The sequence below is a fragment of the Aedes albopictus genome, chromosome 3 (genome assembly GCF_035046485.1).
Source record: "Aedes albopictus strain Foshan chromosome 3, AalbF5, whole genome shotgun sequence".
NCBI classification, from domain to species: domain Eukaryota; kingdom Metazoa; phylum Arthropoda; class Insecta; order Diptera; family Culicidae; genus Aedes; species Aedes albopictus.
In genome coordinates this window covers 345,106,076-345,118,686 of record NC_085138.1, presented here as the reverse complement: position 1 = coordinate 345,118,686, position 12,611 = coordinate 345,106,076, and the positions used below count along the sequence as shown (strand labels likewise).

The 12,611-nt window shown below is 41.0% G+C and overlaps 1 protein-coding gene across 3 annotated transcripts in view; it reads right to left on the bottom strand.

Moving 5' to 3' along the window:
• LOC109432666 (OTU domain-containing protein 7B) overlaps nt 1-12,611 on the bottom strand; it is a 40,496-nt gene that overhangs the window by 9,424 nt on the left and 18,461 nt on the right. For all 3 annotated transcript variants that reach the window (XM_029865081.2, XM_062843173.1, XM_062843174.1), the window contains one exon: nt 5-1,369. In XM_029865081.2, the coding sequence (XP_029720941.2) occupies nt 5-1,369 (1,365 nt within the window). The remainder of the gene's footprint in view (nt 1-4; nt 1,370-12,611) is intronic.

The following is a 12,611-nucleotide window of genomic DNA, read 5'->3' as shown; positions in this document are numbered from 1 at the left end:
TCACCTGCGTTAATGCAGTTCATTATGTCCGTCCCGTTATCCGTACCAGCATAATCGCACACATCCTGTCCGGAATCGCCATATTTGCTGTACTTCTCCAGTTCCTTCCGCTCCCGCGCCCGCTCCATTTCCAGATATCGCTCGTGGGCACATTCCAGATAGTTTTTAACCATCTCCTCCTGGTACTCGTGTCGTCGCGCTTTCAACGTGGCGCACAGTATTCGGAACTTGGTAAACTCCCCCCGTGCCGACTTATCCGATGAAATGCTTGACTTTTTATGCTGACCACTCTTGCTACCGATCCTCGTAATAGACCCAATGTTCTTTTTTAGCTTTTTGCTCACCGTCTTCCCGATACTACCGAACTGCTTCGCCACAATTTGCAACTGCTTGGCTGCCTTACTCTTGCCTCCACCGGAGCCACCGCTCGATCCGGATTGATACGGAGGAAGCGACTGATTAGAAGCCGTCATGGCCGCTAAATTCGGATTACTCGTGCCGTTGTTATGATTCTCATCGGAAAACACAATCTCCCCGTCGGCAATCTTTTTCTCGTACTCTTCGTCTGAGTAGTCGTCGTAGATGTCATCATCCGGACTGTCCGCCATCGGCGCGTAGACAATGTCCAAGTACTCCTTCAGTAGCGCCACGTGCTCCCGGTCCGTCAGCACCCAATTCCCGTCACTTCCGTCATACTCCCGCCAATCGAAGTCGACCCCCGGATCTATGCAGAACTGTATCGGTAACAGCTGATTACTGGCATCCACCAACGGTATCAACGCCGGCGGATATTCTCCGGCTGTCTCCATGACAACCAGTGCCGAAAAGTGCGCCATATCGTACGCCAACAGCAACGGCGTCCGGTGGCATTCGTTCGACGGCACTTCGAACGGCAGATAGACCCCTCCGAATGGGATCGGGCTGAACGCTTCCCCGTTCATGTCCCGCAGGAACACATCCGACACCACAATGATCGTCCTTCGCAGAATATGCGCCAGCGCAAGCACGTGTATTTCCTCCAAACTCTCGTACGTCGCATTCTCATCATCCCCACCCATCGAACCGCCCCCATCGAAGCTCTTCTCCATCAGCAACGATCTCCGCCGGGACACACTCTTGGAATTCCTTCGCGGTTCCGGCGACGCGATCGCCACCAACTCCTCCCACTCTTTGGCCCACTCGGTTTCGCAGAATACAAACCCGGCCTGTTTGTTGACGCGGGTCTGCTGGAAGCGCCACCTCCGGTAGAGAGCGTCCCGGAAATCCTCCTTCGAGAGGATGTCATGCAAGGCTCGCCGCAGCGTAAGGCGCCGATCGTGGAAGCCCCACATGGCCAGGGAAGCCGCGTGCAGCAGGCAGTTGCCATCACCTGCGGAGAAAGGCGGAAATGGAAAAGTAAAGGGGAAAAATCAAAATCAAAAGTTATAATATTGTCATGCTTCTAAGTCTAGGTTCTAGGTCACCCAAGTGTTCAGTTTTCTTCAGATTCTTAAAGATTTTACTTTCCGACTGATTTTTTAAGGTCTTAGTTTAATAGTACACAGAAGTTCAAAAGTTACAAACGATGCAGTTAAAAGCAGCAGCAGGGTACCTATGTGGAACGACAAAGCGATTGGTTCGACGAGAAGTTCAGAGCAAGTTTGGAGGAGACGAACACAGCGCGAACGATCTTACTGCAGCAAGGAATCCGGCAGAACAAGGAACCAAACAAGCGGAACCGCTTAAATAAACTCACATCTTCTTTGTTTTCTGCTGGGATTCTTCCAGAATTTTTCAGGGATTTCTTTTAGGATTCCTGTCGGAATTCCATCCGGAATTCCTATAGGAATTCCTTCATTCATTCCTCTCGTGATTTCTTTGGGATTGCTCTAGGCATTCATTCCGGAATTTATTTATTGATTCCTTCCGGGATTCCTTCCGAGATTACAACTTAACTGATTACTCCCGGGATAACTTAAGAGTTTTATCCCGAGATTCTTTCAGGGATTCCTCTCGAAAATTTATAAGGAATTCCTTCAGAGATTGTTCTCGAGACTCTTTCAGGGATTTTTACCGGGGCTTTTGGAGAAATTCTTTCTAAATTCCTTCTGTAATTTCTCCCACGATTTCACCAGAGGTTTCTTTCAGGATTCCAGCCAAGATTCCTTCATTGATTTATCCTAGGATTCCGTTAGTAACGAGATTTCGTTAGAAATTTTCCTATATTTTTGTAAGGGATTTCCCTCGGGATTGCTCCTTGGATTTCTTCCAAGATTACTTCATTGATTACTCCCAGAATTCTTCCAGAGATTTGACCCGAGATTCTTTAAGCAATACTTCCAGAGATTTCTCTGGGAATTCTCTCAGATATACCTCCAATAATCTTTCATGGATTTCTACCAGGTTTTCTTGAAATATTCCTTCAAGGATTCCCCTTCCGTAATTTCTCCTAGGATTATAGTTGTGGTTTCTTCCAGAATTCCACACAAGATTCCTTCATTTATTTCTCCTGGAAATCCATCAGGAATCGGATTTCGTTAGAACTTTTTCTTAGATTTCCCTAAGGGATTTCTCTACGGATTCCTAACAATTAGAATTTCATTAGATTTTTTATCCTAGATCTCCGCAAAGGATCTCTCTCGTAATTTCTTAGGACCCCTCCCGGAATTTTCCAGATATTCATCCCGAGATTAGTAGTAATCAATAATCAATAACAGGGTTGTTACGAGAAGCGTGGGTTAAAATCAGCGCCAAATCCGCGCGAGCAAAATTTGAATCCGCGCCAAATCCGCGCGATTGTGACATTAAATTCGCGCCAAATCCGCGAGAGTGTGGAAGTTAGGTTTCATTTTCCTCATTACGTATATAGGGTAGAAGCTTCAGTTTTGGCCAGTCCGGAGTTTTGGCCATAGTGCGGTATTGAGCCTGTTGCGATCTAAATCGGCGTAAATTTATTTTTTACTAGTAGATCCTAATACAATATGATGACTACAGCTGTGAAAACCACACATTTTGATTAAAAACTGGAAGAAAAAAATATATTTCCTTAAAAAATCTGCTCCCATATATCTATTTTGGCCAGGGTGCTTCTAATTTGGCCACTCCCATAAGAAATACACGTAATTGGCCAAAATAGAAACCAAACTTAAGAATATGGCCAAAACTGCGGCAGAGCTTCTATTTTGGCCAGTGCCACTTTTAATACAAAAATCAAGTATTGGCATGATTTCCGCATTTTTCCTTCAAAATATAGATTGAAACCATTCTTTTGACGCATTGGTTGTTTTCATAGGATTATTGGTTATTTTTATAAATATGATTTCCCTTAGACTGATCAAAACCGGTGCCCGCACCCTATCTATATATATAAAAACGCAGTGGCATACGTGGGATCGCGCATAACTTGAGAACGGAAAGTCAGATTTAGGTCGTCTTTGTTTTGTTCTGTTAGTTATCACCCAAGGAAGGTTTATGAGCCAAAAAACATGGAAAAATTGAGAGTTTTTGAAAATCAATTTTCCATACATTTTGAACGGAGATTGGGCTCGACTAGAAGTTTGAAACGTCAAAAACGCAGTAGGCAAGACAAAGTTTGCCGGGCAAAGCTAGTTAAACATAAAATTTGAACAATCTACAATAACGTATAAAGAAAAAGCACCTTCAACTGGAATGGACTAATTAAGTGCCGGGTGGGAGCTGAACTGTTGATTCATAAATTAACGCAGTTCTTAAATGTTCTAAGCTTTCTGCAATTTGAAGACGTTTTGTCACAACTTTATTTCATGTTTCGATGGTTTGCGACTGGAACTTGGTATTGACTTTAATTTGCGGCTATCTCAGTCACATAATTTATTGGACGTTACTTCTGGAGCTCGATTTGAATAAGTCGTATGTACTTTTGTCGATTAAAAATTCGATCAGTTGGATTCGCTTATTACAGCGAAAACTATTGAAATTGAACAAAATTGATACATGCAGCAGAATCCTTACAGAACAGGCTTTCCGTTGCATCATTAAAAGTCTCCAAAATATCTCCCATATTGCTACAATAACTAAAATAAACTGATCGAATTTTATATCGACAAAAGCACATACGACCTATACAAATCGAGCTCCAGACTTGTTTATTTTACCCGACGTTTCGGCCATTGGGTGTGGCCTTTTTCAAGGGAAAACTGTTTTGTACAAATGTACAAATGGTTGGAGCTATGGATCGCCAATCCGGAGACGGCGGGTTCGATTCCCGTTCCGGTCGGGAAAATTTTCTCCCTGGGCATAGTATATCATAGTACTTGCCTCACAATATACAAATTCATGCAATGGCAGGCAAAGGAAGCCCTTCAATTAATAACTGTGGAAGTGCTCAACGAACACTAAGTTGAAGCAAGGCAGGCCAAGTCCCAGTGGAGACGTTGAAAAAAGTACTGCCTGTAGAATCCCAGTGAGACATTATAGAAAGAAACTTCAACTTGATTGCAATGGCGAAAAATTGATCTCTTCGTTTATGGTTTATTTACTTTTTTCTTCTGCATTAGCTTCATTTCATCTCTCCATCTACGACCTACCACTACTACTACACGCGAACTGTCATGTTGCGGTAGTTATGCTGCGGTTAGACGGTTCCATTATTAGACCGGCCCAGAAATACAAGAAAAATACATATTTTAATGCGGCATTGTAACACTTTAGATAAGTATTATCCAGGGAGAATACCTTAGGGCTCGTCTACGAATTATGTAGACTTTTGAGGGCCGGGGTGGCCTGGTCAAAGTCTAAGCTTCATACTAATTTCGAAAATTTTGCATGGATAAAATCTTAGAGGGTGGTTCTGAAATGGCCAAAAATTAGTCTACGTAGTTTATGGACAGCGTCTTGAGGAAATACTGAAGATATTCCAAGAGGAACACATGGGAAGATGCCTGTACAAACAAAAAATACCTTCCTTCGCAGTTAATACACTAAAAAATCCTTACAACAATCATTGGAGGAAAGTCTAGGAAAATTCCTGAAAGACAATGTTGCATTTTCTTTGGAAGATTTTCTAGCTGGTTTAAAATTCCTTCAGGATTTTTTCTAGAATTCCTCCAGGTACTTGTTCAGTTATTTAACCATGAATTCCTTCAAAGATTCCTCAGGATTTTTCTCCAAAGTTTTTTTTCGGGAATTCCGGGGATACACCCTGAAGAAGACCCTTGATGATTGGATTTTGTTATAGATTTTCTAAGAAGTATTCGGAGTAGAGCTCGAAGTTTAGTCCATTCCTCTAAATTCAATAGATAATATGTTATGTCGAATGATCATTTATAAAGGTAAGAGATAATTATGCAAAATGAAGTTTATTTAGGCTGACCAGATTTGTCCCGTTTAAATACGGGACACATGCTGGAAACTCAACAAAAAATAAAGCAATTTTCGAAAACAGAATTGGATGTTAAAAATAATGCTATTTCAGGCAGAAAGAACGAATCAATCAGGTAAAAACATAAACAATTTTCCAGTGGCGAGTATTTGAAAATTAAGTTGTCTCGTTAAATAATCAGCCTAAGTTTATTGCTACGACAATGAACTACATAGATGTAATGAAACTAACCTGGTTTAGTTCAGAGCTTTCTGGATCAATTTCGTATTGAATTATTACTGAAACATATTGCCCAAGATCAAGAGGCTCTAGGATTCATATCAACAGAAATAAAAGTTATTTCAAGCACTAAAATGGCTTAACTCTCATACAAGAGACTTAATACAAATACAAGATTCACAGAACAAAGCTCGTCGAAGAGGTTCGTCAAGCGCTGGTTGGTAAATCAAAAGAAGGCAATCTCACACAAAAAAACTATGATGCAAATTAGAGTAAAATCATGTACAAAATTTGCATGACGGAACAGCAAAACCAATTCCGCGCCAAATCCGCGCGAGGGCCGAATTCCAGGGGCAAATCCGCGCCAAATCCGCGAAAATCGCGAAATCCGCGAAATTCGCGAAATCCGCGCTGTTGTAACAACCCTGCAATAAACTACAGCGATTTTTTCCAAGATTCATACCGAGATTCATCCAGGAAATCCATCAGGGATTTCTCTTGGAATTTCCTCACTGATTTCTACAGGGTAGGGGTAGGCGGGGCATAATGAGCAGCTTAAGCATTTTACCACCAAATCCAGTAAATTAAGTGCAAACAATGTGTAATTTTAACGTTCAATCCTCATTTGAACCTTAACTGACAAAAGCTAATCGTTGAAATTCCGAATAAAGTTATAAATGTTGTAAAATTTTATGTTTTTAAAAACGTATAAAATCGCGAGTTGCGTTTTGGGGGTGGGGCATAATGAGCACCCTAGGTGGGGCAGGATGATCAATTCCAGTTTTGTACACAATCAAATGCTAATTGACTATTCTTGTCAATGATAAAGCATACCGGCAACAATCAATGAGAATTTGAAGGGATTACGGGGTTTAATTTGTAGGGGACTGTGGGGTTCCAAACAGTCTACTATTGAGGAATTTTTAAACGGTGATAATATACAGATACTGACATTTTCAAGCTAATAAATTGAACTTTAATGGCAAAACCTTACTATATGCATCAAAACAAAGAAAACCAAAATAAAAATTCGTTGGTTGAAGATGTTTACCATTTTCATCATTTTTTCACCAGTTGCTCATTTTACCCCACCCTACTACCAACTCTTTGAAGCATATTTTTTCAACAAAATAATTTTACAATTAGTTGAAAAGTGTTACGAATACATTTCATTGGCCCAGGGAATATCAAGAAACTTGATAGATGCCCACAAAATTGTTATTTCGATTCCTAAAGCCTTATTTTAGGTCACCTGATTCTTATAATATTTTCCCGGTGCATGACCACTTTACGCATTTTGATTAATTTTTCAAGGTAAACGGCTTTTTTGACTAATGTTTCATCATCAATTCATTGGATTTTAGTTAATAAAGCTACAATTAAGCAATTTATTTTGTAAATTTGAAGATTTACAGTGAAAACACAAGGTGCTCATTATGCCCCACCTGCTCATTATGCCCCGCCTACCCCTATCTGTTAGAGATTTCTTCCGAGATTCCGAGATTTCTTCCGAGATTCCGAGATTCGAGGATTCTTCCCACAACTACTTCCGAGATTACTTCAATGACTTCTGTCGGGATTCCTCCAGGATTGTTTCAAAGATTATTCTTAGGATTTGCTGGGATTTCTTCCGTAATTTCATCCAGGATTCTACCCGAGTTTTTTTTTTCATGGATTCCACCACAACATTTCTTTATTGATGCTTCCTTGGATTTCATCAGGAACGGGACATTATTTTTTCCCAGATTTCCGTAAGGGATTGTCTCGGGATTCCTTCAAACCACTCCCGAGATTGCTCCTGAAATTCCTTCCGAAATTACTTCATTGATTACTCCCGGGATTCTTTCAAAGATTCATACCGAGATTCATCTAGGATTTCCATCAGTGATTTCTTTCAGAACTCGTTCATCGATTTCTCCAAGGCTTTTTTAGACATTTTTTGGAAGAATCCTTCAAGGATTCTTCCCACAATCTCTTCCGGGATTACTTCATTGACTTTTCCAGGGTTGCTCCCTGGTTTCTTCCCAAGATTATTTGAGTAATTTCTTTAGGGATTTTTCCTTCATTGATTTCTCTGAGATTCCAACAGGGAGGTCCCTGGTGTTTATTGAATGATTTCTCCAGGATTCTTTTAGAGATAAACGTAACGTACGTAACGATAACGTAACAGAAATGATCAACACCACTGCTTTCCATGCAAACAGCGAGAGAACATTTCTGTCATGACACATCTGTCCAGCAAAATGGCAAGACATTTCTGTCTAGTGGAGACATGGGGTAACGCCAAAAGAGCCGTGGAGTGGAAGGAAACCAACGCTGCAATATGTCAAGATTTTCTGTTCCAAGGCGATGATTTACGTTCCTAAGCAGAAGCGGCGAAATTTCGGATCGAAAGCCATTGAAGGGATCCTTGTTGGTAAGCATCGTAACGAATCGGGACGCAAGGACCATCCATCAATGAAGAGACATCTTTGGCGATTGGCCAACAGCAAACAGAGGAAATCAGTTCCAGTGGAGCGGACCTGGTGTGATGGTTATAACACTTGACTATCACGCCGAGGACCTGGGATCGAATCCCACTCCCGACAAACTCGCAAAACGTGAGTTCTTCCTTCGCAAGGGAAGTAAAGCGTGGGTCCCGAGATGAACTAGCCTAGGGCCAAAAATCTCGTTAATACAGATAAAAAAAAATCAGTTCCAAGGAGCTACATTCTTGGATCGAGCCTGATGAACCAATCGATGTGGTATCCAGTGTACGAAGTGGTGCTGATACAACTGTTTCAAACGAGTTCGACGATCTCAGTGAGTTCGTCGGTGCTCTCAGCGCAATCTACTAGACCAGCTAGCGAGCGCAGGAACGATCGATTCACAGCGGTTGGGAGCGCAGGATTCCAGGCAAGTATCGCGGTTATGTTTGTTTTGATGTTCCTGACGATTTCCAAAAGATCGGAACTTCAAATGTGAAGGAGTGATCCGTTATCCTACGGCGAGGCGGTCAACCGACTAGATCATAAACGAAAGAATGCTGAGATGAATCAGGAACTGAAGGCGTTTTAAAGCAGCAACACGTAGTAATTGACTGGCTTACCAGAAGGAAGGAAGACCATACGTGGTGAAGGAAATTTTAAGACGAAACGAGGAGCAGATGGCGGTATTTTCCGATACAAGGCCAGGATTGTGGTGAAAGGCTGCCCATAACGTCCAGGAATTGATTATGAAGAGCCCAAATAACATTTTTTGCCTTTCTCATACACTAAGTGTACTGGAAAGGCTATATGTTTTATTCAATTAGACTAGAATAGGTTCCTAAAACTGTCATAAAACCAAAATAAAAAGTACTAGGATTTATGACGATTATGAAAACCTCTACAACACTAACTGGCCGTTAAAATGCTGCTTGGGAGGTGCACTTGCTAGTAGTCAGGTACGTAATATCACGTGGAGCAAATAACCGCCGAACAGCCGACTCGGCGTTTCTGAAATCGAATCCGAAGGAAGAAACCATCTTGATGGAGCAACCAGAAGGATACGTGAACGATACCACCAAGGTTTGCAAGTTACGAAAGGCGCTATGTGGTTTGAAACAGTCATGAAGGACGTGAAATAGACAGCTAGAAACAATGCGTAAGTGTGAACTTTCATGTTTCAGAGTAGACCTTTGTCCTATTACAAGGAAGGAGATGATGTTTGTAACCATCTATGTTGATGACCTGTTTATATTTACCAACAAGTGGAACTTGAAGGAGAAACTGAAGAAGTTCTTGAACAGTTGCTTCCAAATGAAAAACTTCGGAGAGACGAAGCTATGCTTAGACTGAGGAGTACTCGTGACCGCAAGGAAAGCATATTACAGCTCGGCCAGTCACAATACATTTAATAAGTTCTTAAGCGGTTCAACTAGGACAACTGTAGACCTGCGGCAACACTTGTGAATCCCGGATATTAATTGGATGGCTGATTACCTGCACATACCGAAGGGGAGATTCAGGCGATACAGAACTCCGCTGTATACAGACAGTGGGGATGCTGACCCTATGTAGCTCAAGGAATATGACTGGATTTCTTATTAGTGATAAAAAAAAGGTCAACAGTTCAACAGTAATCCACACGATTATCGTCTGGAGTACAACAGGGCTGACGATTCAGGATTTACTGGATGTACACTGCCCCCACTCGCATAACTGTCCCATTCAAGTCCCATTTGACTTTTCATCACTTTTGAGTTAACGTTATGAATAGTCATCATTTTCGATGTACTTCCAAAAACAATAATAAAAATTATGATTTTTTATGTCAATATGTGAAAAAAATACCAAGTCATGAGCGTCCCATATCAAAAGTACCCGCATAACAGTCCCATCATGGATTTTTGTGTTACGTAACACAAAACTGAACAACTTTGTAGTGATTGTAATATTTTTTACAGTTACACATTCATGTGCAAAGCAATCTGTGAAAGTTTCGAGATGATCGAAATATTTTTCAAATTTTGGCGATTTTTCAAAGTTTTATATGGAAACAAGTTTTCAAACTTGAAATGCTGTTTTCTCAATTCCTACTTTTTGCAAATGGGACTGTTATGCGAGTGGGGGCAGTACAGACGCAGTTTAAGAATCCGCCCACAAAGAAACCGACTACCAGGCTATATCTTCAGCATGATAGGAGGAGCAGCGTGCGAGGCAGAATAGATCGACATTCTAAACTAAAAATATAACAGATGGCACTATTTTGTGTGATAGTAAAATTTAATTTTCTCGATGAAGAAATTGTTCCGGAACACGAAGTAAACACAAAAAGTTGCCTTTTCAAACCTTTATTGATTTCTATTCACTAACTTAAAACTATCCCGTTTTCTAACAATTTACGTTTTTCGCGATTTTTCCATACGATTTGACAGTTCTTGACTACCATGCTTCCATGAGCTTGAGGTGAGAATTTGAGAAAGTTGACAACCGAGAGTAGCACAGACGATGCATTGGATACAAGTGATGGTGTCGCCACCGAGCTGTCAGCGCTGGAAACTAGATCAAAGACAAAATAAAGACTTCCAACTCCCATACAACACTTGAAAATTTCGCGGCGCACGAAGTACTAGCGGTAAAATATATGCTACCTATAATCAATAATACGTTGCACTTCACTCCAAATTGAATTTCTAGTACTCCGTTGTTGTTGCTAAGAGTAACCAATATGTTGTTTGTGCTAATATAAACAAGAAAACTGATGGCGGTGGACAGAAACAGTAACTCAAACTTCGTGCGATATGTTTTATTATAATAATCTCTTCTATTTTAGGATACCATACAGTCATATGTTGAAGAACTGTTGATGTTTCATCTGAAAGACATATTCAATAAAGGAATGCCCATGATAATACCCTGATGCCACTGATTTTTCAGGATTGGATCCAAAACAGTTTTAACTAATTTCGGAACTTGGTGCATAATGTTGCAAACAATCCCCGTCTGGTCTATCAACCTATGGCATTTCCCAGTTCCTGACCTGGCGCGGACTGGAATTTGGGGCTATCCTCAGTACACCGAACTGAGTACCGAAGTTTTTTTTTCAACAATTTTATGAAGTGTTTCCGTGTGTGTTTCTTACTAACCATATCGGTTCTGGTCTGGGTCTAGGATAGGATGTGACACCTGCAACTTCTCTGTCTAATTTCACAGCTTGCTATCTTGTTTTTCCGCGTTGCTAAGATTATTGGTCCCCAAATTGGTCTCTTTTGGGCTGACTAGTTGTCGTATCCTATCCTAGGTCTGGGTCAGGGAGAAGCGCGCCATAATAAATATTATTGGAATAAAACTGAATGAATGTTTTTCACTACATTCGTCGAATGTAGTGTGATGGATACGGATCTGATCCTCTATCCAGCGTTACTGTACCCGACGTACGTTTAGAGACGTAAAAATACGGTTTTCCCGTGTCGAGAATTCCAGTTGCAACTGGCACGAATAATTCGGCTTCTCGTAAGAGCATAATGTCTGGGAATCTTTTGTATAGTTTAAATAAAAGTTATAGCTATCTGTGCATAGCGCGGAAAACAGAAAACATTCGATCAGTTATTTCTAAGTCACATATCTCCATCGACTTCTGGGAAAATAGGCAATAAAAGCTCTATTAAATGCGTATACACTAGTAAAAATCGTTTTAGTTAATAGCAAACAAATCATAACCGCTTCAGAATGTTCAGAATTGTTGAATCGGATTAACGTTCCGTGAAATTTTGATTGACACATTGAAATTTATTTGTTGTCATGAGCTATTACATCGTCGTGGACTACTATGTCACAAAGTTAGTATAAATTGAGGTAGTCAGCCAAACGTCAAACTTGGGTACCGGGGACCAAATGTAGTACTAGAGCTGGTACCCAGTTTAAGACCGAGTGCTACGACTTAATTTGGACTTTGAATGCTATAAAAGTTCTTATATGCAATTTTCACTGCTGGCGCCAACTGAGAGCAATCAATAGAAATGTAAAGAGCAATCATTCTATTGACGTTTTTCGCGATTTTCCATACGATTTGACAGTTTTTGACTACCATGCTTCCGTGAGCTTGAGGTGAGAATTTGAGAAAGTTGATAACCGAGAGTAGCACAGACGAATACAAGCGATGGTGTCGCCGCCGGGCTGTCAGCGCTGGAAACTAGATGCTATAAGGGTTCTTGTCTGCATTTTGCGCTGCTGACGCCAGCTGACAGCAATCAATACAAATGTAAACAGCAATCATTCTGTTGTGACCATTTTCTCAATATTCTCCAGTAATTCGATTCCGAACTCCATACTGGATATCCCTAGAAGAATTCAAGAAGGAAATTGAGAACGGGCTTATTCTGTTATCTCTGGCCTTTGCCTATCTGGGCTTTCCCTTCCGCTGAGCGATACGTCTACCAGACGAAGTACGACGATGCTACAAACTCTGGACTCAATAAAAAGTGAGCTTCCGTTGGTATAAGCCGACTAGAGCCTTCAGCTGCAGGACAAGTGTCTGATTCTTACGGAACGCTGTGTACTCCGTCGATAAAGAAGGAATCTGAGGACGAACT